The following is a 25,406-nucleotide window of genomic DNA, read 5'->3' as shown; positions in this document are numbered from 1 at the left end:
TGATTCTTTTAGAATATTCAAGATAGAGCTGGAAAGCTCTAGAATCTAACCTGTACTGCAGTAAGATAACTTGGCACATTGGGAATGAAAGGGATGGAGGATGAAGATATATTTCAGTAGAGACATTAGGCACAAGCTTTGTTTCTCAATCCCATTCTCCAACTTTGAGAAGAACATAAAATTTCTATTTAAAAAAGATATAAAATTTGAGGTTAATAATATACATTATTAAAACAAAGCCCTTTATAATATATAAGAAATCATAGCAGAGAGCTTTAAAGTAGTAAGCTCCTTTAGTGTATTTAAAATAGTCTTCTGATATACATCTGTCTAGAAACATAGAACAGTACAAAATAGTAGATAAAGAGGTAGGGTGGCTAGGTGGTGCAGTGGATAAAGCACCAGCCCTGGAGTCAGGATTACCTGGGTTCAAATCCGGTCTCAGACACTTAGTAATTACCTAGCTGTGTAGCCTTGGGCAAGCCACTTAACCCCATTTGCCTTGCAAAAACAAAAAAACAATTATTTAAGGCAATGGGGTTAAGTGACTTGCTCAAGGTCACACAGCTAGGCAGTTATTAAATGTCTGAGGCCAAATTTGAACTCAAGTCCTCCTAACTCCAGGACTGGTGATCTATTCACTGTGCCACCTAGCTGCCCCTCCCATATACTTTCTAACTTTGTGACCAGAAACAGGTAGATTGAGGAGCCTCTAAAGTCCCTTCCAGTTCTAAAATGTATGAGCCTGTATAGGTCACATAAAAGGAGGAATTCCTGTAGGTTATTCTCATTTTTAAGGTTAGAATCTAGCAACAGAGAAAGATTTCCTGACGTTGCAGCTGTACAATTCTATGTCCTCTTAAAAAAATTAATAGAGAAGTGTTTAAATGTTGCCATTTTTATTGTCAAATTAACTGTGTAAACTTTCACATAGCTTCTTATTTCATTTTAAGATAAATAAATTCTTTATCACAGACTTATGATTGTGCTTAACTTGGCATTTAATCGTCTAGTCAAATGATAGTAAGCTTAGAGTGTAAGCATGTATATTAGTGTCTTTGAACATTAACAATGTTTTTAATAGTCTATAAAATGAAAGGATTACTGTAGCAAAAATATTTATGAAGAATCTTTTTTTTTAAGACAATAGGGTTAAGTGACTTGCCCGAGGTTGTCACACAGCTAGGTAATTATTAAGTGTCTGAGGTCGGATTTGAACTCAGGTCCTCTTGACTCCAGGACCAGTGCTCTATCCACTTCGTCACCTAGCTGCCCCCACCCCCAAAGAATAATGCAGTAGAAAGAGTACTGGATTGTTGAGTTGGAAATCTTGATCTCTAGTTTCAATTAACTGAACATTTGACCTTTGGCAAATGTTACTTAACCACTTTGGATGTCATTTAACCAAAATTACTTAACCACTTTGGATGTCATTTTTCTCATTTGCAAAATGTAAATATTGAACTTCTAAGAACTTGTGCAAATAAAATTCTAAAAGCAGAGATTCCATGAACTTTGCAATCTATTAATTATGGAATACTTTGTGATTACAAAGTGCATATGAATTAATAATAACAGGTAACATTTATATAGTTCCTTAAGACTTTCAAAGCTCTAACCAAAGTTATCCAAGAAAAGGAATTATGATTCTTTGAAAAATAAATATTTTATTTATATCTCCAATGGGAGATATATTCCTATTGAGATATGGGTATATACACACATGTAATAAAATCATCTAATTAAAACTCTTGTATTTTCTTTTAAAATTTGTATGAAAACTAAAGCTAGCAAAGCTTGGGACCATATCAATTACTGCTATCTGCTCAGGATATTTCTGATATACAGTAGTTTTTAGACCGACCAACAGAAAAAAGACAGCAGAAAATGAGTTTAAGAAAATGATGGAGACCTCCCAATCCCATGTGTGTTTGAGTAGGAACTACTTCACTAAAGTACCTTTCCTTGTCTAAATCTGTGATCCTGCAGTCACCAACAAGCGGTCATCCAGCCTCTCTTCTACCCCCATCAGGCCTTCCATTTATTTTTGGTAGCTTTCATTATTTTGAGGTTTTCCCCCCTTATCACAAACATTTTTTTTTATTAAAGATTTTACTTATTTTGAGGTTTTACAATTTTTCCCCTAATCTTGCTCCCCCCTCACCCCCACAGAAGGCAGTTTGTCAGTCTTTACATCGTTTCCATGGTAAACATTGATCCAAATTGAGTGTGATGAGAGAGAAATGATGTCCTTAAGGAAGAAACATAAAGTATAAGAGATAGCAAGATCAGACAATAAGATATCAGGGTTTGTTTTTTCCCTAAATTTAAGGTAATAGTCCTTGGTCTTTGTTCAAACTCCACAGTTCTTTCTCTGGATACAGATGGTATTCTCCATCCCAGATAGACCCAGATTGTCCCTCTGATTGTTGCACTGATGGAATGAGTGAGTCCATCAAAGTTGATCATCACCCCCATGTTGCTGTTAGGGTGTACAGTGTTTTTCTGGTTCTGCTCATCTTGCTCAGCATCAGTTCATGCAAATCTCTCCAGGCTTCCCCTTTTTTTTTTTAGGTTTTTGCAAGGCAAATGGGGTTAAGTGGCTTGCCCAAGGCCACACAGTTAGGTAATTATTAAGTGTCTGAGACCGGATTTGAACCCAGGTACTCCTGACTCCAGGGCCAGTGCTTTATCCACTGCGCCACCTAGCCGCCCCCCTCCTGGTTTCTAATAGAAAAATAGTGTTCCATACATATACCACAGTTTGCTAAGCCATTCCCCAATTGAAGGACATTTACTTGATTTCCAATTCTTTGCCACCAGAAACAGGGCTGCTATGAATATTTTTGTACAAGTGATGTTTTTACCCTTTTTCATCATCTCTTCAAGAGTGGTATGCTGGATCAAAGGGTATGCCCTTTTTTTTTTACAAATAATGTTTTTTATACATTAATAAAATATTCTTGTTTAAGAGTAAACAAAATACCCCCACCCCCAAAAAATAGAGACTTGCTTGAGCAATAAAGGGGAGAGAAAAAATTAAAATTAAAAAATAATAGTAATTATTTTATGTATGGCCAGGTGGTGCAGTGGACGGAGCACCAGCCCTGGAGCCAGGAGCACCTGCGCCCATATCTGGCCCCATACACCCAACAATCACCCAGCGGTGTGACGTGCAAGCCACCCCAACCCCACTGCCCTGCAAAAACCAAAAACAAAAGAAAAAAAGCCCCAAAATAAAATAAAATACTAATAATAATAGGAGTGGCTGGGTGACGGACAGAGCACTGGCCCTTGAGCCAGGAGCACCTGGGTCCAAATCAGTCCTCAGACACCCAAAGATCCCCCTGCTATGTGGCCCCAGGCAGGCCACCCAGCCCTACTTGCCCTGCACCCTCCCCCAAATAATAATAATAACAAAAAATGTGCTTCAGTCTTTGTTCCAACACCAACAACTCTGTCGCAGGTGGATCACATTCTTTATGATAAGTCCATCACAAAAGTTACTTCCATATTTTTCCACCGTTGCCATTGCTGATTGCAACTCCCTCCTTTCTTATTTCTCCACTACCATGTACCATATTTTCTCTCTTTTCACTCTGACTCTGCTGTAGGGTAGCTGAGTGGCCCAGCAGACAGATCCCTGGTCCTGGGGCCAAGAGGCCCCGAGCCCACCTACCACCCCTTAGGCCCAGCATCCACCTGGCCCTATGGTCCTGGTCAGGCCATCCAATCCCAGCCCCTTGCAAGAAGTAAAAAAGAAAATGTGTTATATCTGACCACTCTTCCCCCCATGGTCCATCCTCTCCTCCTTCATTCACATCCCCACCCCTTCCCCCTGTCCCCCCCTTTCTCCTTCTTACTCTAGATGCCTATACCCCATTGAGCATATATGCTGTTTCCTCTCCTAGCCACCTCTGATGAGAGCAAAGATTCCCTCATTCCCCCTTGTCTTCCCCCCTTCCGTATCATTGCAATAGCTCATTGTAATAAAGAAAAATCTTATTATATGAAATATCTTTGCTTATTCCTCCTCTCCTTTTTCTTTCTCCCATTACATTTCCTTTTTTTCTATTGACTCCATTTTTATACCATATTTTATCTTCAAATTCAGCTTTCTCCTGTGCTTCAACTATAAAAGCTCCTTCTACCTGCTGTATTAACTGAGAAAGTTCATATGAGTATTATCAGTGTTATTTTTCTATGCAGGAATACATGCAGTTCATCCTCATTAAGTCCCTCATATTTCCCCCCTCTCCTCCAATCTCTGTGTTTCACCTGAATCCTGTATTTGAAGATCAAACCTGTTCAGCTCTGGCCATTCCAACAGGAACATTTGAAATTCCCCTGGTTCATTGAAAGTCCATCTTTTTTCCCTGGAAGAGGACATTCAGCTTTGCTGGGTAGTTGATTCTCGGTTGCATTCTAAGCTCTTTTGCCTTCCGGTATATTATATTCCCAAGCCCTACGAGCTTCCAATGTAGTTGCTGCTAAGTCCTGTGTAATCCTGACTGTAGCTCCATGGTATTTGAATTGTGTCTTTCTGGCTGCTTGTAATATTTTCTCTTTGACTTGGGAGATCTGGAACTTGGCTATAATATTCCTGGGGGTTGGTTTTTTGGGATCTCTTTCTCCAGGGGATCAGTGGATTCTCTCCATTTCTATTTTGCCCTCTGCTTCTAGGATATCAGGGCAATTTTCCTGTAGTAATTCTTTGAAAATGATGTCAAGGCTCTTTTCCTGATCATGACTTTCAAGTATTCCAACAATTGTTAAATTATCTTTCCTAAATCTGTTTTCCATATCAGTTGTTTTTTCAATGACATGTTTCACATTTTCTTCTAATTTTTCATTTTTTTGGTTTTGAAGTAATGAGTCCTGATTTCTCATAAATTCATCAATCTCCCTGAATTCTATTCTTTGTCTGAAGGATTTGTTCTCCTCAGGGAGTTTTCTTATCTCTTTTTCCATCTGGCCAATTTTGCTTTTTAAAGCATTCTTCTCCTCAATAACTTTTTGAACTGTTTTATCCATTTGACCTAAGCTGGTTTTTAGCATGCTATTTTCTTCAGCATTTTTTTGGATTTCCTTGACTAGGCTGCTGACTTCATTTTCATGTTTTTCCTGCATCTCTCTCATTTCTTTTCCCAGTTTTTTCTTCTAACTCCCTCATTTGATTTTCAAAGTCATTTTTAAGCTCTGTCATAGCCTGATCCCAATTTCCGTTTTTCTTGGTGTTTTTAGATGCAGGAGCTTGTGGTTCCTCATCTTCAGACTGAGTATATTGATCCTTCTTGGGATCATAGATAATGTATTTCTCAATGGTGTTCCTCTTTTTTCTCTGCTTGCTCATTTTCCCAGCCTAAGCCTGTTTTGGGGGGTGCTTCCTGAGCTTTTGGGACACTCCCACAAGGGTCTCAGTGTGTCAGACTCTGTCCTCCCTCCTGGTCTGTGAATGACCATATGCGCCCCACCTCTGCCATGGGGCTGAGGTGGGGGCGGCCCTGCTGTTCTATTGGGGGCCCTAGACTGCAATCAGGATCTGAATGTGTTCAGAGCCCCAGAGTCCTGTTCCAGGGGCAGAGGACAGAGCTCACCAGTCTCTCTTCACTCCCCTCCCTAGGTTCAATGGGCTCATGCCCTAGGGGCTCCTGCTTACAGGCTCTGCCTGCTTATGTTTCCTGGATCTGGAATGCAGAATGCCCTGAGGGCTGGACTTCGGGCAGAGGCCCCCCCCAGGTCCCCCAATTTGTGCCGGGTGCTCTGGCTGGCCACCCCTCTAACCCCGGGGAGCAGAGCCTTTCTGCTCTTTTCCAGGTTACCTTGAGTAGGAGAACTGCCTCACTGGGTCCCTCTGTGGGTTCTGTCTCTCGAAAATTTAGTTAAAGTCTTTAGTTTCGAAGATTTATGAGAGAGCACCTAAGACACGATCTGCCACCATCTTTATCACAAACATTTTAAATTTACCTCCTAGCAGTATGCACTTTTAATCCTAGTTCTGTCCTCTGGTGTCCAGCAGAGAACAAATCTAATCCTCCTGGCCATGTACTGGAAAACAGTTGCAATGGGCCTGGCATGTACCACATGAGTGGTACAATTTTGGGCAAGTACTTGAACCTCTCAAGACCTCAACTTCCTTATCTTAAGTCATAGAAATATAAATATCAGGGAGAAGATAACTCACTCAGAATTACATGATTTTGTTGGTGAAAGAATTGGGAACAGAACTCAGATTTCCTAATTTAGAGTCTTGTATTCTTTCACCATATAATTTTCATATTTAATTCAGTGCCTCTCAAATGAGAATAGGAATTCCTAGTCTACTTACTTCACAGTATTGCCAAAGCAAAGAATTGTGTGTGTGTGTATGTATGTGTGTGTTTGGAAAAGTATATTAAAAGTATATAGGATTATAAAATTAGCCCTTTACACAGGCTGGCCCAACTTAAGTTCAGTTAGCTTAAGCTTTAGTTAATTAAAACTGTTGGGGTGGCTAGGTGGTGTAGTGGATAAAGCACGGGCCTTGGAGTCAGGAGTACCTGGGTTCAAATCCGGTCTCAGACAATTAATAATTACCTAGCTGTGTGGCCTTGGGCAAGCCACTTGACCCCATTTGCCATGCAAAAAAAAAAACAACTGCACTATGACTTCTGGAACATTCTGAATTTATGTCACACCTTGTCCAATGAAATAATTTTTACTTTTCTCTTTCAGTGAGTGTGTCCGTTTGAAACCAACTGACATACAGCCAGATATTTTCAGCTATCTTTTGCATTTGATGTATACCGGGAAGATGGCACCCCAGCTTATTGACCCAGTTCGACTCGAACAGGGGATAAAGTTTCTTCATGCCTACCCACTAATTCAGGAGGCCAGCCTTGCCAGTCAAGGAGCCTTTTCCCATCCGGACCAAGTTTTTCCATTAGCATCTTCATTATATGGGATCCAAATTGCAGATCATCAAGTAAGGCAAGCCAACAAGATTACCTCAGCAACTGACAAACTTGGGCGGGAACCAAGACCACAGACTTCCAGAATGAGCCAAGAACAGATATCTGAGGGAGCACAACTTTCTCAGTTAAATTCAAATCTGACACAAGTCAGTCGGACAAATATGACCCCCTCTGACCCATTACAGTCTTCACTGTCTCCAGAACTTGTTTCTACACCTGTTCCTCCTCCTCCTCCCCCAGGGGAGGAAACAAACATGGAAGCATCTTCTTCAGATGAGCAACCTGCATCCCTTACAATTGCCCATGTCAAGCCAAGCATCATGAAAAGGAATGGAAGCTTTCCAAAATACTATGCCTGCCATCTGTGTGGGCGACGGTTTACTCTTCGTAACAGCTTACGGGAGCACCTCCAGATTCACACAGGGGTACCATTTACATCAAATCAACCTGGAGAAAGCAGTGTTTCCCTCTCTCTCTGTAGCAATGCAGTTGAACTAGGAAAAGATGCCATGGAAGTGCCAGAAGCTGGTATGATAAGTGACAGTGAGCTTCAGCATATTTCTGATTCTCCAATCATTGATGGGCAACAACAGTCAGAAACTCCACCCCCATCAGATATTGCAGACATTGACAACTTGGAGCAGGCTGACCAAGAAAGGGAAGTGAAAAGACGGAAATATGAATGCACAATATGTGGGCGTAAATTTATTCAGAAAAGTCATTGGAGGGAGCATATGTACATCCACACTGGCAAGCCTTTCAAATGCAGTACTTGTGACAAAAGCTTCTGCCGAGCCAATCAAGCTGCCAGGCATGTGTGTCTAAACCAGAGCATAGACACTTATACCATGGTGGACAAGCAAACTCTGGAACTCTGTACCTTTGAGGAGGGGAGTCAGATGGACAACATGCTAGTGCACGCCAACAAGCCCTACAAGTGCAATCTGTGTGACAAGACTTTTTCAACCCCCAATGAGGTGGTTAAGCATTCATGCCAAAATCAAAACTCTGATGTTTTTGCCCTTGATGAAGGACGATCCATCCTTCTGGGCAGCGGGGACTCAGAAGTTACAGAGCCTGATCACTCAGTGTTAGCTTCCATCAAAAAAGAGCAAGAAACAGTGTTACTAGACTGAATATGTTACTTCATATTTTTCATTTTTTACAAGACTATCCTTTCCCTTCCCAAACCAAAACTACAAATAAAAGTTCACCGAGGCATGATAGAAACAGTTCCTCTCCCCTTTCTCCTTTTCCTCATGTTCACTTTCTCAATCCTCGCTCCCTCTGAAAAAAGGCTTTTGTGCATTAGAACCTGGAATACGTCGATTTTACTACAAAGAAAAATTGGACAGATAATGGTTAGTAGTACTTACAAATTCAAGAAATAGATTTTGAGAAGTGTTAGATTATTTTAAAAGAATACTTGGATCTAATGAAGGGTACATATAAATTCAATTTGATAAGCTAAAATTGTACAATTATGACTTCCTCTTGAGTAGTAAGGCTTCCTTTTTGAAAATAACAGTTGCAAATATACAGCTGTGTACTATTTAAAATCTAAGTGGTGTGGGAAAACTTTAGACCCAAGACATTTTCATAGTACTTAATTTTCCTCAAGGTGTCTTATTTCAGGTTGCATCATTGAGATTATGTCCATTCAAGAAAATCATTATTTACAGCATCTCCTTCAACAACAACAAAATTGAAAGAGAAAATAATAATGTGATGGCAATCTTTTCTTTTTTAAAATATTGGATAAAATGTGGAAAGTTCGTGAGTATGTGTGTTTCTGAGAGAGACTAGTATGTATGTTTGATATAAACAGGTAAATAAATGCACACGCCTTATCTAATTGTATCTCTTTCCAAGTTGAGCCAAAAGAAAAACTTGATTTGAGATAAGAATCTAAGAGTACTTTTTTAAAAATAAATTAGTTATATGTTTTTAAAAATCAGATTAAAAGTACTATCCCAGAATTTTATTATCTTTCTGAACAGCAAATGACATGAAATGGAGAAAGTGTCATATTGTCCCATCTTGTTCCAATGCTGTTCCAGCAGTTACCCATGCTGAATACATTTTACCATTAAGTAACATTCCTTTATAGCACCTGAAATGCAAAAGGGAAAAAAAAAGACTTTGTATGCTGAAATACTCACCTTTTCTTAAGAAGATCTAAATAGAATATAACTACAGTGTAATTACGCCACAGTCAAGACCTTGTCAAAATCAGATTTAAACATCAAAATGGAATAGAGAGAGATGGGTGAATAGCTGTACCTGATTTTTGGGATAAGCATTTGGCTTTGATGTTCATTATCAAGTTGTGGTTTGGGGGTTTGTTTTTTTTTTTTAATTTAGTGCCTGAAATTCTCATTGGCTTGAAAACATTAAATAACATCCATCATTCCCTTAAGGTCATAATAGGAATGGCTTGAGGGATAAAGTAGGAACCAAAAATGACAGAAGTAAAGTGGGGGGGGGAGAGGAATAACATCTAATAGCTCTGCTCTGTGTATATGTTTAAAACTGAATATCCCATCATTCTTCATGTATAGTTGAGTTCTCAGATTTGTAAGTTTTTATACATCATTTCATTGAATAAAGATTTAATTAAATGGAATGTTATGTATAGTTAGTTCTTTAAGGGCACTTGATAGGTAAAAAACCAACCATGAGAACATCAGAGCTTGAAGCTTCAGTTTCTACATATAAAAAATGGGAGATAATACACCTGCTCTGCCTACCTCACAGGGTTGTTGTGAGGACCAAATAAGATAAATGTTATGGTAAAGTCCTTTAGTATCTGTAAATTGTCAAACTACTGGGTAATTGGAGGGTATTGTCAGTACATTTAGTTGTTTGTAATTTTAATGAAGTTTCACAAATTCCCAAAACCAACACCTCTCTGATGTAGCAAATTGCATTCATTCAGTAGAGGGAAAGTGTTCTTACTCTCTTATGTTTGGTGCCATCCCCTCTATGGAGATTAAATGAAATTTAAATCAAATAGACCTACTCTGCCTGTTGAGAAGAATAAATTGAGTAGTCATAAAAAGCTAACATTTAGCCTTAGATATATATATAAAAGAAGAGGCATCTGGTTTTTATCCAATGGGGATGGGATGAAAAAGTATCTGTGAAAGGAAGACTAATTCTCAGTTTGTGTTTGTTGCTCTCTTTGGGCAATTTCACTCTTAATACCTCTTCTAATGTTTGTCCTTTGTCTTCGAAGACCATGACATCAGGGATGTATCACCATGACAAGCACGTGAATTGGATTTGAGTGAGGGGAGGCTGTGCTAAGTCACCAGCCTCACTTTCTCAAGAGCTATTTGAGGCCAGTGACCAGATAGGAATCAGGACAATAACTGGAGATGGTCCTAGATGCATTCAGTTAAGTCTCTTGCCCAAGATCACACAGCTAGTGTTAGGTGCCTGAATCTGGATGCAAACTCCCATCCTTCAGACTTCAAGGTTAGTTCACTATCCACTATGCCACCTAGCTGCTCAACCTCATTACAGATAATAGGAGGGAAGGAAGCTGCAAAATTTGTCAGTTTTTGAGGTTGAAACATTGAAATTGCCATCTTCTAAATTTTTAAACAATTGGTTTCTCTAGGCCGTATATTCACTGGCTGTTAACTAGATGCAGCTCTCTCTAAGATGAACGTTTCACCTATGTATGAATTAAGACAGATTAAGTCACCTACGCTATTATGTGTGAAAATAGTTATCACTTAGTCTCCTTTGGCCTCAATTTCATCACATCTATAAAATGTGGTTGGATTGGAAGATAATTTCCGATTCCTTTCAACCCTAAAATGCCTGCCCTACCTAATTCATAATGTAGTTTTGTTAAAAAGTATTTTAAGGGCAGCTAGGTGGCACAGTGGATAGAGCATGGACCCTGGAGTCAATAGTACCAAGTTCAAATTCAGCCTTAGACACTTAATTACCTAGCTGTGTGACCTTACGCAAGCCACTTAACCTCATTGCCTTGCAAAAATAAAGTATTTTGAAAAGTACAAAAGCACAATGTTAACAATCAGTTTTTTAAATATAGAAATATTGATGCCTGAATTTAGAAATATAGTTTAATTTAGGAGATAAATAGTCCTCCCAAAAAAATCACTTTAAAGATTCAGTGAAGACATCTACAAAAGATTTGCCCAATACTTTTCAGGCAGGTTTAATGCTTTATAAATCACTAATCTTTACCCACTACCCACAAAATTTAACTTATCCCAGTTTTGGGACAATTAACTCACATGTTACAAGTCTTAGGATTTGTCAGTTAAAGAGCAGCTAAAATTAGAGCAACAGGATTCATTTAAAAAAGAAAAAAAATATATCTAACTTGCTATGACTGATTTCCAAAATAAGGTATACGTGTGTATATACTTTTATCCCATTGGATGATAAAGTTGGCATGTAATTAGACACCAGTTATAACTCCTAACAAACTTCACCAGCTAGAATAGATGACCTAACATTTTTAAAAATTGATCTTGATGAAACTGTTCATTTTTGTTTCTAGGAACAAAAATTGAGGTAGTTCAGTATTTTCTTGAACAACCTCTACCATTTCTATATCTACAATGAGCCAAAAACCAATGTGGCTAAGGTTTTTAGTTCTACTTTTAAGAAACTACAAAAGTTAGTAATATTGTCCATTTCTAAGTTAGCAAACTCTGGAGAAAGATCCACCTTGAGTATGCTTAAAGCCTTAAGTATTGAATGATCCTTTAAAGCATCAATATTTTATGCAACTCAGACTTAATGGATTTTCAAGATAACAAGAGGAATCTATAGAAAACAAAAATGAGGTTAAGATTTTCTTCCCCTTTACTAGATTACTCATTACTATTTAACCCCCCACAGCACAGAAGTAATAGACTGTCCGTTGCCTTTACCTTCCGGCATGATTTTTGGGTGTGTCTGACCTAAATCCTGCTCTGCAGGTTTCCTTTTAAAAATGGGAATTAGAGCTCTTAGCCTAATCCCAAAGTGTTAGAGCATTGATTTGAAAACCAAACCTAATTCTGTGATTTTGGACAGAAATCTACCAAATAAGGGTTTTATAGTACAGGAACTCTTTGAGTTTATATTCTATTATCTCAAGTTTACTCATGTGACAGCATGATGTTTAAGATCTTTTCAGATTATCTTCCAATCTTTTTGCAAATTCTATTTATTTGTGATCCAATATTATTGTTCTAGTTTGGTTTAAAAAGAGGGGAACATAAAAGCACCCACATTTAAAAGTTCTTTCAGTTAACTCGGATATAGCAATTTAAACACAAAGCTAGTATTTGCAACACAATCTTTTAAATACTAAAAAATATCAAGTATGCCACCTTTGATAAATCACAATCTCTGAGCCTGGGTTTCATCACCTGTAGATTGATGCTTTGTGAATAATGGTCAGTAAAATTTCTCTTACATCTAAAATGTTCATTTATGACTTAAGAAACACCAATCTATCTGAAAACAGTCCCAGACTGACCAAATATATTACTTGGTGGAAAATAGTCTAAATTGAGTGAAAGACGAAAACTCTTAAATATACACCATCAGCAATTACTATGTGAAGGGAAAAGCATTCGTAATTGAATTGTGAATAAAGAAAACCAACTAGATAGCATTTGATTTTATTTTATTTAGATAAATGAAAACCTACACTAAAAAAAAACTAATCAATTATCTTTTAACTCAATGCTTTGGAATAGAGAAATTTGCAAAGCTTGAAGCTTAAACCCAAGTTAAAGTCAACAGCCCTCATTTGAGTATCTGTAGTTCCAGAGATCAAGGCAAATATATTGGAACAAATTATCTGTTAGACATCTAATTTGTACCCTTAATAAAATAATCTCAGGACACTCTTTCATAGTTCTCATTAACAAGAAATGTCAAGTTTACAATAGTTGCACTTTCTAATGCACAAGCTTTCGTGTTGACATGTATGCATATCTAAAAGCAAGGTTAGGCACTTGCTCCCCAACTCTACAGACAATTAACATTAGCTAAAGTTAGCTTTGAGGTCTAAACAGGATCTCATACATTTAACAGCAGCTTTAAAAATTCTATCAAAATTTCAATTCATGCTACTGATGTTCATTTTTGCCTGCTGCAGTTATAACAATATGGCTTAGTGAATATGGGTATACAATTTTTATATTTAAAAAAAAAAGTCCCTTGACACATTCAGGTGTTGGTACTAAAATAGAAAGCAAGTAATATGACTTTCGGAGAATGGGTTTTGATGACCACAGTTTTCCAGAGTTGAGACAATCTGGGGGGGAAAATAGTATGAAAGTGTTTACCTAAAAAATGAAACTATGAATTTTGGCTGTTGGGCAATTCCATACCCATGTTTGAACAAAGGGCTTATTCTGTTTTAGGAAGGGGGAATACCAATATCCAATATTTAGGGTTCTGACACTTATTATTTCTGCTAATATCTTGAAATACATTATCTTTTTCTAATAAGAGCAAGCAAATGGAATTTTGGTATAGGAAATTCCTAAGTGAAGAAGCTACCTCTACTAATGCAGGTAAGCCCCTTCTCAGCAATTTATGATCTTAAACAGGCTGGATAAAGCATTGAGAGGTTATTAACCAGGGTCACAGAATCAGTATTTTGGGCAGGACTAAAACTACTCCATATATCCTCTTTTATTAAGTTATTTCTTCCTAAATGTAGTAAAGGTTATTATTCATTATTTAGTATGAAGGACCATAGGGTGAACAATAAAATTTTGTGGCCAATTTGAGTAGCCATCTTTGCTTACAACAGCAAATGAAATAGCTTCCAGTTTTAGAACTAACACTTTTAACAGTGAATTGCATGGGGAAAGGAAAGATTTTTTTGGCCAAGTGGATTTACGGGTCTTAGTTCTCCTACTGTTAAAGATTGAATGGTCATATTACTAATTTGAAAAATGAAAAAGCAACATGACAGATATAAAAATAGCAAACATTACATGTGACAATTACATTATGACAAAGACCTTCAATGTGTGAAGGCTACATGCTAATTTGTATGAAGAATCATAATTAGAAATACTCTGACATTTTCTCAAATTCCTTAGGTGGTAGCCCTGGTAATTTTTTAATTATGAGATGTCTTAAAAATTCTTCACAGAATAATCCATTTACTTTTTAAATATTAGGCAATTTTTAAGTGAGGATGTTACTGTGTGCCTCAGAAAACTGAATTAATTTTCAAGACATCACCACCAGATGGTAGAATTGTACCAACAATGATCAACCCAGGCTAGTCCTTGTCAGTGGTAAAGATCCAAATAAAGTAAAGAACTGCCACTAAACCCAGGTTTTAAATATTCAGTCTAGATTTCTGTAAAACAGCCATCTTTCACGTGATGGTGTGATTCTACCCACGTAGCAGTTCAAGCTTAGCTTGAACACAATGACCCAAATACTTTACAAAAATTACTCCCAGGTTTCCTGCATTCTAATAAGACCAACAAACCTAAAGTGTAAGCAAATATTTTATTTAAGTCACTTGTCAAATCACAGTTTACCAAATGTATATGAACATAATGAAACACTGTTAAGACAAGTGGGCATAAATGGAGAAGACATAATCTAGTATCTATCAAAAACCACTTTCTAAAGAACTTGCCTTAGTTCATGCTGTTTATGTAGATATGGTCCAGGATACAAGAACAATAGAATCCAAAGCCTTAAAGCAATGCATTCTTTTCTCAGTATCATCAAAAACTTCTTTTGCCCAGCACAATCATGTCTAAACATCCATTCTGAAATAATCAATGAAGGCCTAAAAATTTGAAGAATTTGAAATTACTGAGACTTTCTGCCAACTTCCACTAGAGCTTAAAACAAAATCCATCAATAAATTAACTTTGTTTCCACAAAGTTTCACACTATGCTCTAAAAGAGCCCCTATTTTCAAAGTAATGATACAAATGGGAATATAAATTTAAATGGATGTCTTAAGTAGTAATTGTACATTTGGACTAGAAAGGTCTCTCATGAAAGCAGCCTCACTTATTGTTTCCTTGTGGCTCAAATCTCCATAGTGCCTTACCATGGTCTCATGCACTCAGCACTTTATACAATGTGACAGGATATCTCCTTAACCAGTAAGTGAAGGAAAATATACAATAAAAACAGAACAAAGTTTATTTAAGATATACATATAAATACATAAAGAATTACACTCCAGTTTTAGAAGCATTTTAAACTAAGATTTGGAATATAACTAACTGTTTCCAACTCCTGCATTAAATCAGAAACATCATGTTATCAAGTGGAAAAGAGAAATGTCTCAAAAAAAAGAGGAAATGTTAACATCCAAACATAAAAGAATGATGAGTATAGCTCCTGATATCTCAGGGTTGTCAGTGGCTCTCTTGGAATGGCTTCAGGTAGTAAGACCTAATCTTCTGTTCTCACAGTTCAGGAACATTAGTCTTGAGTCTAATCAGCAGCAGCCTTCATTTTCTTACATGGCCTTCTTCACATTCTGGTCCTACAACACACATTCTGAATTAACTACAAAGAAAAAGAATGAAAAAGTGAAATAGCATCAGTAGGTTCTTCTCAATGAGAAAAGATTTAAAAAGAAAGTATCTAAGGGTTCTCATTGAGGACCCAAAATAAAACCTTATCCCAACAAAAAATTTTTTATTCATTTTAAACTTAAATTCAAAATGAGAAAAAAAGAACATTTCCCTGTATTCAGAAGAAGGTAAGAGAATTCAACATAAAACATTCCATTTCAAGAAAACCTATTTAATACTATACACAAACCATGTATATATTATACAAAGCAATTCAACTGTTTCTTTCTAGGTTTTTCTTTGGTTCTCCTGCCCCCCACACACACATTAGTGATACTTTTTTTGGAAATAAAAAGTGCTAGTATGCAAAACAGCTGATATTAAAGTATCACTTTCTAGTTTACATTGCACTATAATGTACTTTGAAGTCTCACCACAACTGAAATTTTGAGTATACATATATGTGCATGAGAGCACCAGGCTAGAAGAGATATACTATGGCCTATAAGGAAATATTTTGCATAAGTGACAACCTTGTTAGAGGAGTCTATAAAGCAATCTTCTGGTTTACCTAATCAATCCTGAATTCTTCTAAATCTTCAATTAAATGTAAAATTAAGAAGGGATTCGAGGCCTGTCAAAATACAGTTCATTATTTTTTCTCTGAAATATTTGGTCCCTTTGCCAATATCCTAAAATCTGATCTCATATAGAAAGTATTACCTCCAGCATGGGATCCATGTTTTTATGTATCTAGTCTGAGAGTATTAACACAAAAACTACAATTAACTCTATAATATCATTTTTGCTTAACATAAGCAATGCAAGGTGAAATATTCCCAAGAATCCCTTTCAAATAGTGATTTTTGTCTTTCAGTATATAGTAAACAAACACCAGATTCCTTTTATCTGCCTCTCCTTTTAGGCAGCCTTCCTTTTAAAACTTCCACTTTCTTCTATCTTCTATAGTTTCATTTGAAACTGTGAGTACTCGTGTGATTCAGTTCCAATAGCATGTCAATTGAACAAGGCCATCATACTTACAATTCCAACATAGCACCTTCTGCCTATTTTCCTACCATTCTGAAGAAAGAAAAGCAGACTCACAGAACGGATGACTTTATATTTCTTAGTTTTGACTCTCCAGCATCTAAAAGAGTACTTTGATAATAAGTGTTTTAAGTCACTTCAAATTAACTCAACAAAAAAAAAAAGATTATATAAATCATTCCTTGTATTTAAGGACTTTTTGTTTTTGATTATTTTCTAAATAACAGTTGATAAATTCTATCTTAATTTTACAAATTTGAGTAAAGATCATTTGGAGTAGTGTCTACAAGGAATAAATCTACACTTACTATTTTACTGTAGCTATAAAAACTGGAATGTGTTTCTTGATGCCAAACATCTAATGATACACATAAGAAAGGATATGGAAATTTTCAGGTTATCCTTCTCTGAATGCTCTCAGTTTATTGATAGAATTTTAAAGATATGTTCTGACTATCACACAATACATAAGGGTTATTGCCTCCTTAAATTCAGGAAGATAGTCATGATCCTCTAAGCCCTTTGATTACTGATGTGGTAATTGCCAAAAATTTAAAGAAAAAGAATTTCAGTAATAAGGTTAAATGACTTGCCCAAGGTCAAACAGCTAGGCAATTATTAACTGAGGCTGGATTTGAACTCAGGTACTCCTGACTCCAAGGCCGGTGCTCTATCCCCTGCAACATCTGGTTTCCCCTAATTACTGAAATTCAATAAAACCTCTGGATCTTTTTCTAAACAAAATCCTGTCCATCCACACCTTCCCTTTCTGTATTTTTAAAGTTGATTTTTCATTTATGACTTTATGTGGTTATATCCCTATTGAAGTGATTCACTCCCAAAACTCTAGGATGTTTGGATCCTATCATCCAAATTCAAGCATACCTTGCCACCCCCCCCACTCCAACCCATCTCATTTCCTGATCATTCTATGAGACTATGCTCCAAGGCCTGCAAAAATACTTCTTGAATCCTTACATACATATCCAGAACATCCCCCAAAGCCATCTTCATTTGCAAAATTTTAAAAGAACTAGGAAGTGACTTACCCAAAGCCACACTGATATTCTAAATTCAAATCCAGTCTTCTTTTCACTGCAGCACAATGACTCCCCTTTCCCATCACCATCCCCATCTAAATTTTAAGGCACAGGTGATTCTATTCCTCTCTGTGCTCTCTGACAGGAAAACATGAATAGTTGGATAGGCCAAAACTTTGGAAGAGCATAGGGGAAAAGATCACAAAAAGGGAGGCAGCTCTTTTCAGCCCAGTCCTCCATCTCCATCCAACATTCTCCTCACTGTCTCTAGGCTGGAATCCATTTTCTTGGATCTCAAGTCACCTCACCCACAGCTTCTTCCACAGGAAAAGCTGCAGAATTCAATAAGGCAGACTTACTCCAAGTCCCCATCTCAATCACCATCCCCCATCACGTCTTAGCCCCTCCTCAAAATATAATTTCCCAATCTCAAGGCTTTTTCCACCCAGCAGTAAAACTCAGGTCTATCCTAGTTAATTTCAGAGAATGGAGTCTGAAAACTAAACACCAGTGATAATGAACATTTAAAAAAGAAAAGGGCAGGAGGCGGCTAGGTGGTGCAGTGGATAAAGCACCAGCCCTGGAATCAGGAGTACCTGAGTTCAAATCCGGTCTCAGACACTTAATAATTACCTAGCTGTGTGGCCTTGGGCAATCCACTTAACTCCATTGCCTTGAAAAATCTAAAAAAAACCCAAACAAACAAAAAATAAAAGAAAAGGGCAACTTTTTTTAAGTCTGAAAAGGAAGCAATAAAACACATAGGATGAGAATAACCTTATTTCCTTTACTGATCAGGATTAAGGCATAAGAAGAGAACAGAAATTCAGATGGCAGGCTTAATTATTATATACTTTTGCAATTAAGTACTTGGGTTCATGGTATGAAATTATTTTTTAGTATTGAAAGTTCAGAAAATAAAATGAAATGTAAATGGCAGGGGAGGAGTTGTTTAGAGCTTTGAAACTCTTAAAACACTAAGGGGCAGTTAGGTTGCACAGTGTATCCACTGTGTATCCAGCACCGATGCTGGAGTCAGGAGTACCTGAGTTCAAATCTGGCCTCCAACACTTAATAATTACCTAGCTATGTGGCCTTGGGCAAGTCACTTAACCCCATTACTTGCACAAAAAAAACCCCACTGTTTAAAGGTCAGTAATTTTTATCATGATCCCATGAGATGAAAAATACCAAAAGAAAGGTAGCTAGGATGTCAAAGGGCTTAAAACCATGCCATATTTGTACTGGTTGAAGATCCTAGAAATGAGTAATTTATGCAAGAGAAAACATAAGCAAGAAATCAACTGTAAATAAGGAGTCTAGGAGCCAATTCTCAAGTATTTAAAGTACTATGAGAATTTGGTTTTCTTCCACAGAAAAGAATCATATAATATAGGAAATTACAAAGAGAAAAATTTAGGCCTAATGTAAAGAAAAACAATTACAATTAACCAAAAGTGGGATAGTACTGGCTCAGGAAGTAATAAATTCTCTTTGTGTAAAGAGGTCTTTAAGACAAGGCTAAATGAGTGAGCTGTAGCAAGATGACTTTTAAGTTCCCTTTCAACTCTGATATTTGTAGAGTATAGGAGACTTGGACTCAAATCTGCCTGCAATGCATCTCTGTGACCATGACAAATCACTCAACCTTTCTCAGTCTCATTTGAGACATGCATTTTGTAGAGTTGAAGTTAGAATACTTTGTGAACTGTATACCAGACCACTAAAAAAATAACCTCAGCAATGCAGGGAGCTCTCAATAAAGAATTTCTAACAATGCAGATAGGTACCTCTCTCTGCCCCTCATATTCTTAAAGGTTGCTCTGAAAGGTTAAAGGGCTTTCCCAGAATCAGTCAGTAAGGGATAGAGGCAGGACATAAACTTGAGTGTTTTTCTCCCCACCTCTCACTGAGCACTGTGAATACAGACCTATTCACAAAACCACACTTCTGGAAGTCAAAAAACTGTGAAGCAAAGTAGGTGCAGGAAGAATGGAGGGTGAATAAATTATTATACAAAAATGTTATGGGATACAATTCTGTCATAATAAATGACCAATGAGAATTTCAGAAATTTTGCCTATTTAAATTTGCAAAGTCCCAAGAACAAGATTCAATCATTAGATATGTCATTACTGGGACTATGAAAACAGGGATTATTGTTGATATGGATCCTTAGACTGACAGAATCATGGTTATGTCCTTGACTGGGTGAGTTATGATCATCATTTGAATTTTCTGAGCTCCCTCTTATACAAGGCAGTAAACCTCAGAGGACTTTTTGTGAGAAAATTAGAAAAATACCTAAAAATGTAGATGTAAAAACAAGGAATATTACTTTACAAAAAATAATGTACTTACATATTATGTCTCAGGACTCCTTAGATGCCGCTTTTGGTGGAAATTCACAAAACTCATCATATTTAGGTACTTCCTCTTGTGTCTGTATTTTGGTGTCTTCTACTGACTGGCTATAAATTTCTTTTTCTACCTGAACTACTAGTCTTTCTTGGCATTCCAAATCCTGGAGAGTTTCCTTTAGTTTCGGTCCATTTGAATCTAGGGACTCTTTGCATAGGTCTTCATCATTTATTTCCCCTGGTACTAATCCTGGATCATCTGAATGGTCAATTCCAATGTCATTTTTGGTTTCTCCTATGGGTACATGTTTTGGTTCATCAAATACTTCTTCTGACATTGCACTGTCAATTTTTGGCTCAGTCTTTGTTTCAATGGCTTCTTTTTTTTCTTCTAGCTGTGGTGCTTCTTCTTCATGCTGCTCATCTGATTTTAATTCAGGTATCTGTACCTCAATGGCCTCTATCCTTTCAAAATTTTCAGTAACAGAGATATCTTTGTAAATACCAGTAATTGCAGGTGTACCTGCAGTTTGCTCAACAGCTGCTGGAGCCAAGTCTTCTGTGGAAACAGATTTAATTTCACATTGTACCATCAGTTCATTTTCATTTCTTTCAGATACATGTATAATATCCTCCACCTCTTCAGTTTTTCTTATCTGAGCCTGTTCTTCGTCATTAAGTACCAAAGTTTGAGTGTTTAGGTCTGTGGCACTAACTTTATCAATAGCAGTCTGAATAACATTTTGTACAATTGTGGTACTCTGGGTTTTAATGGTCAAAATATCACCATCCCTTGCAAGTTCTACTTCAGTTAGAGTTGGTTTGACTACCTGAGAAGCAACTTCAACACAAGCTGCATCTGACAGTTTCTGGGACTCTTCCTCTGGTCTTTTCATTGAGCCAGAACTTGTGATAGTCTCTGTAACAGCAGATAATTGCATTGTTTTTGCTTTTTCTTGAAGTATAGAGACTGTGAGAGACTGCTTCTCCATGAGTACCACTTGGTCTGACATACTTTCAGAGGGTACTTTTTCAGTTGTTACTGGAATATTTACAGAATCCAGAGTTTCAACATTTGTTTCTGAAACAGCTTCTACTACAGCCTGCTCTACCCTTGCTCCAACTGTTAATGGTAAAGATGTTTCATGAGTCTCAGGACTTTGAACTTTGAGAATTTCTGAGGGCAATGCCTCCTCCTGAACCAAGACCTTTTCCTCCAATGAAGGTGAGCAAGAAATGATCTGATTCTGAAGTTCAATCTTTTCAGAACTCTTTTCATATTCCAATTTGTCTTCTTTAGTAATATTTTCATCTTTCAGTTTACCTTGGTCTATCTTTGTCTGATCAAGCAATTCTGTGTCTAAAGAGACCTGTTCTTTTGTAGTTATTCTATCTTTCATTTCCTGATTAATAGAGGGACCTGAATCTTGCACCATTTTGGTTCCTGAAAGGCTCTGTACCATTTGTTCAATTATCTGTTCCTCAACAGGTACTGGAAGTTCTTCTGATTTAGATTGTTCTTTGGTTCCCTGGGAAGATTGGAAACCAGGACTTTCTGCAAGTTTATCACTTGATTCAGTGACCACTGGTGTTTCTACAACTTCAGATCCTAATGCAGGTACAGAGTCTCCAATGTCATTGCCTTTTTGCTGTTTTATACTTATATCTTCAAAATGTACCAGGAAAGTACCTAAATCTGTACTTATTTCAACTGGACTTATTTGTTCCATTGGAATTTGTGATGTTTCAGTACCTGTAGTCTCAGCTTTAGAAGTTATGAAATCACTATGTGATTTACATTCCTTCACCTCTAAACTTCTTTCAACTTCATTAAATTTATTACAAGCTTCTGAAGATGTTTGTTCAATTACTTCTTGTTGTCCGTCGACTATTGGTATATTGTCAATTTTTGCTGTTTGCACCTGTTCCTGCTCCTCAGCATGTATCACTTTACTATTATCTACCCCAGCTGCTTCTCCAATTTCTAAGTTGATCTCTTGGTGATCACCACTTTGTTCGATTTTTTTCACATTTACTTGCTCTGATATTTTAGTTTCAAGATTCTGAGCTGTTAAAAGGGTGTCTCCCGAAACAACCATTTCTGTAATCTCAGATCCTTCTGATTGCTTAACTTTTTCTATAACTGCCTGAATTATTTCCTGAGTTCGTTGCTTAAGAGCTTCTAAATCTGGTGTATCATCTTCTACCTCCTGCACAGGTGTAGCTTCTTCTGTAGTATCAGGAGAGTCAGTTAGCTGTGAAACTGCAGAAACCATTTCAGTAGTCTCTTCCGCACAAGAGGCTTCTGTTATTTCTGTTGCTTCTTCTGGAGCTGTCACTGCTTCAGAAGTTAACTCCAGCTCACTAACAATTGTGTCACTGCTAGTATCTACTACATCTGGCAAGGTTTTAGTAGTAGGTATTTCAACATGGGCTTGTTTTTCAAATATCTCCTTAGTCTGCTGTTTTGGTTGCTCTGTGGCTTCTTCAACATGTTCCGTAATTTTAGCAGAAATCCAAGATGGTGACCTTTCTTCAATACTCGTAACTGCTCTCTCCCCCTCTACAACAGTCACACTGACTGCATGAACCAGTCCCTCAACAGAATCCTCTTTTCCTGGACCTTCTACTAGTCCAGATTTCTCCTCATGCATTCTTGTTTTTGCTGCTTCGATGTCTTTTGCTTGTTGGGCTTCTATTTTCTCTTGTTCTGCTGCATCATACTCAGATAAAGGAACAACAGCTGGAATATCAGAATCATCTTCATTAACTTCAGTCTGGTCTTCTTCAACAGGAACTTGTTCTTGTTTCCCATCTAACCTTTTCTTTCTTCGCCCAGGAATGAGTTTCTTGATTGAAACCCAAGATTCTTCTTTCACAGGTTCTGTATCTGAAGCAGAATGTTCTATGCCAGATTCCTCATTCCTCTCATCCATTTTTGATTTTGACTTTTTCCTTGGGGTAACTAATCTTTTAAATGACACCCAGGTAGAAACTCCCTCTCCTTCAAGTGGGCTTCCAGCTGGTTCAGGGGAAGAACTTATCGGTCCTTGATCCCCTTCATGAGAATGCATCTGTGTTATTTCTGTCCCAGATTCTTTTTTGCCTGCATCTTCTGCTTTCTGGGAATCTCCACTAATAACTTTAGCCCCTCCTTCTTCATCAGATGATGATGACTTCCTTGCTCTTTTCTTGGAAGATCCTACACAAATTAAGGCTTCCCAGGACACTGAGGTATCAACCCTACGCTTTGGCTCTTCTATCTTCTGATCATCCCCGTGTCCTTTCATCTCCTCCTGAGTATCAGAGGCTGCACTTTCAGTTGAAGACAGAGTAGCACTCTTTACTTTCTCAACTTCATCTTCTTTGTCACTTTCAGAAAGCCTTCTAATACGTTTCTTGGGGGTCACCATCTTTTTAAAAGATGCCCAGGGAGTAACACCTTCTCTCTTTCTCTCTCCATCTGAAACAGTACCTTCTTCTTCAATCTCAACCTCCTGGGGTACTTCTCCAATAGTCTTCTCTGTAACCTCAGTCAATTCTTCAGGGGATGAAGCAGAACTTTCACCCTTTTGTTCCTCTGGAGTTTCTGGAGAATCTACCAACACTTGTGTAAGCTCCCCCAATTCTTCTGACTTTATTTCATCATCTCCCCTTTTCCCTTTATGTTTCTTTCCAGACAGTTTTTTTAAGCCAGTACCAGTAAAAAGTTTCTTTAATGGGCTTCCTTGCAATCTACCTCTTTCTTGGGAGGACAGCATTTCTACCTCATTGGTGATGCCCTCGTGATGCTGACACAAAGCCGATTCTTCAGGACCAGGTTCCACTAGTTTCACGTAGTCATCTCCGGAGGCGCACACCAATTCTTTGGCCTTGATCAATTTCTCTGTCATTTCAGCTTTCTGCAAATCTGCATGTGTTTCAACTGTTGCAAGAAACACTGTCCCAACAACTTCTTTTACCTCAGCACTTTGATATTCGGTTTGTTTTTCCTCTTCCAGAGTACTGACATGAACTTCTGCTACTGTCTCTACCTTTTCATCAAACACCTCTGTGGCTAAAGGAGCGGCTTTCACTTCAGAAGAGGTTTGTGCTTCTTGACCATGTTCTTCAGGAGCTGTGTGTACTTTTTCATTCTCAGATGACCTGGAATCTTTTATACTTTCAACAGTCTCCTGGGGGAGCGGATGTTCAGAAACAATTGATGGCTCAGCAGTATCCTCTTTTTTCCCTTCAAAAATTTCAACTATATCTCCTTTCCCTAGGTCTTGATCCTTTTTCTTCTCCGAAGTTTCTGGTTCTTCCTCCTTAGATTTCTTAAAACTGGTCTTTTTCCTCCAGCCAGCCCAACTGAAAAACTTTTTGAATGATGATGTACTTTCAGATTCATAAGATTTGCTGCCTACTTTTTCTTGTTTCTCTTCCTCAGTATTCTTGCCTTCCTCAAGATCTGTACTCTCTTTCTGGCTTTCCTCATCAGTTGCAACTAACGGGGTCAATTCAGTCTCTTTAGGTAATGTTTCATTAACTGAAACAGCATCTTGATAATTATCAGCTCCATTTGCTTCCACAATATCATCTTTTTTGACTGTGAGTAATTCAACAGGGTCAGACTTATCATTCTTATCCTTTTTCACAGTAAATTTAAAGCCAACAAATTTAAACACCTTTTTGAACCCAACATCATTAGACTGAGATTCTATAGGTTGCTCCAACTCTTCTATTTTATCTTCTGTCAAAGGCTCAATTATTTCATGCACAGTCTCCTGAGCATCATCCTGCACACTAGATGCTGACTTAGCAGCTACCAAAGTATTATCCACATCATCTTTTTCAATCATATTTTCTGGCTCTCTTTGTCCAACTGTTGGAAAAAAAGAAAAGAAAATTGTTACAATAATGATTCAATAGATAATGTGTGCCTTAAGATGCAAAGCAATCATAATTGACCATAAAATAATAATGTAGCATATTTTAATGAACAATACACACATGGATCACCCCAAGGTCTAAGCTAGTACTCCGACTCAACTTTCTAGGCAACTTGACACCTTTGAGAATTTAGAAAATACAAAGTACAATGTGATGTACTGACCAAATTAAAGAAATCTAAGGCAAGTCATTTTTTTTTTACAAGTAGTAGAATCAAAAGGAATGGAAATAGATATGTTTCTCCCCAACCAAAACTACATTTTAGACTTGTAAAATGTTGAAATTCTGCACTGTAGATATACCCTATTCAGCATCAGCTTGTTATGTCTGAAAGCAAAGGAGGCAAGGAGAGTGGGAAGAATAGGAAATAAAGTAAATATTATCAGTTTTTTAAAACGTACAAACTAAAAACAATAACAGAAGCTATGATGTTTTAATAGTAAAAATTTGAAATCCAATTCATTGACTTTATTTTGCTTCCTTTTAATCATTTATCCAGTACACCATGTCATTCTGAAT

At 37.3% G+C, this 25,406-nt stretch overlaps 2 protein-coding genes across 6 annotated transcripts in view; one reads left to right on the top strand and one right to left on the bottom strand.

The window, feature by feature from the left end:
- ZBTB2 (zinc finger and BTB domain containing 2) overlaps positions 1-16,674 on the top strand; it is a 39,554-nt gene extending 22,880 nt beyond the window's left edge. For both annotated transcript variants that reach the window (XM_074187823.1, XM_074187824.1), the window contains exon 3: positions 6,715-16,674. In XM_074187823.1, coding sequence (XP_074043924.1) covers positions 6,715-8,089 — 1,375 coding nt within the window. In that variant the 3' untranslated portion in view covers positions 8,090-16,674. The remainder of the gene's footprint in view (positions 1-6,714) is intronic.
- The window catches only part of AKAP12 (A-kinase anchoring protein 12), a 108,488-nt gene continuing 97,534 nt past the window's right edge, over positions 14,453-25,406 (bottom strand). For 3 of the 4 annotated variants that reach the window (XM_074187819.1, XM_074187821.1, XM_074187822.1), the window contains 2 exons: positions 19,957-24,819; positions 14,453-15,497 (listed from right to left, as the gene is read on the bottom strand). In XM_074187819.1, the coding sequence (XP_074043920.1) occupies positions 19,967-24,819 (4,853 nt within the window). In that variant the 3' untranslated portion in view covers positions 14,453-15,497; positions 19,957-19,966. The remainder of the gene's footprint in view (positions 15,498-19,956; positions 24,820-25,406) is intronic. The other variant, XM_074187820.1, reaches the window with a different exon arrangement.

The sequence above is a fragment of the Macrotis lagotis genome, chromosome 5 (genome assembly GCF_037893015.1).
Source record: "Macrotis lagotis isolate mMagLag1 chromosome 5, bilby.v1.9.chrom.fasta, whole genome shotgun sequence".
Lineage (NCBI taxonomy): Eukaryota > Metazoa > Chordata > Mammalia > Peramelemorphia > Peramelidae > Macrotis > Macrotis lagotis.
This window is presented reverse-complemented; position numbering and strand designations above follow the sequence as displayed.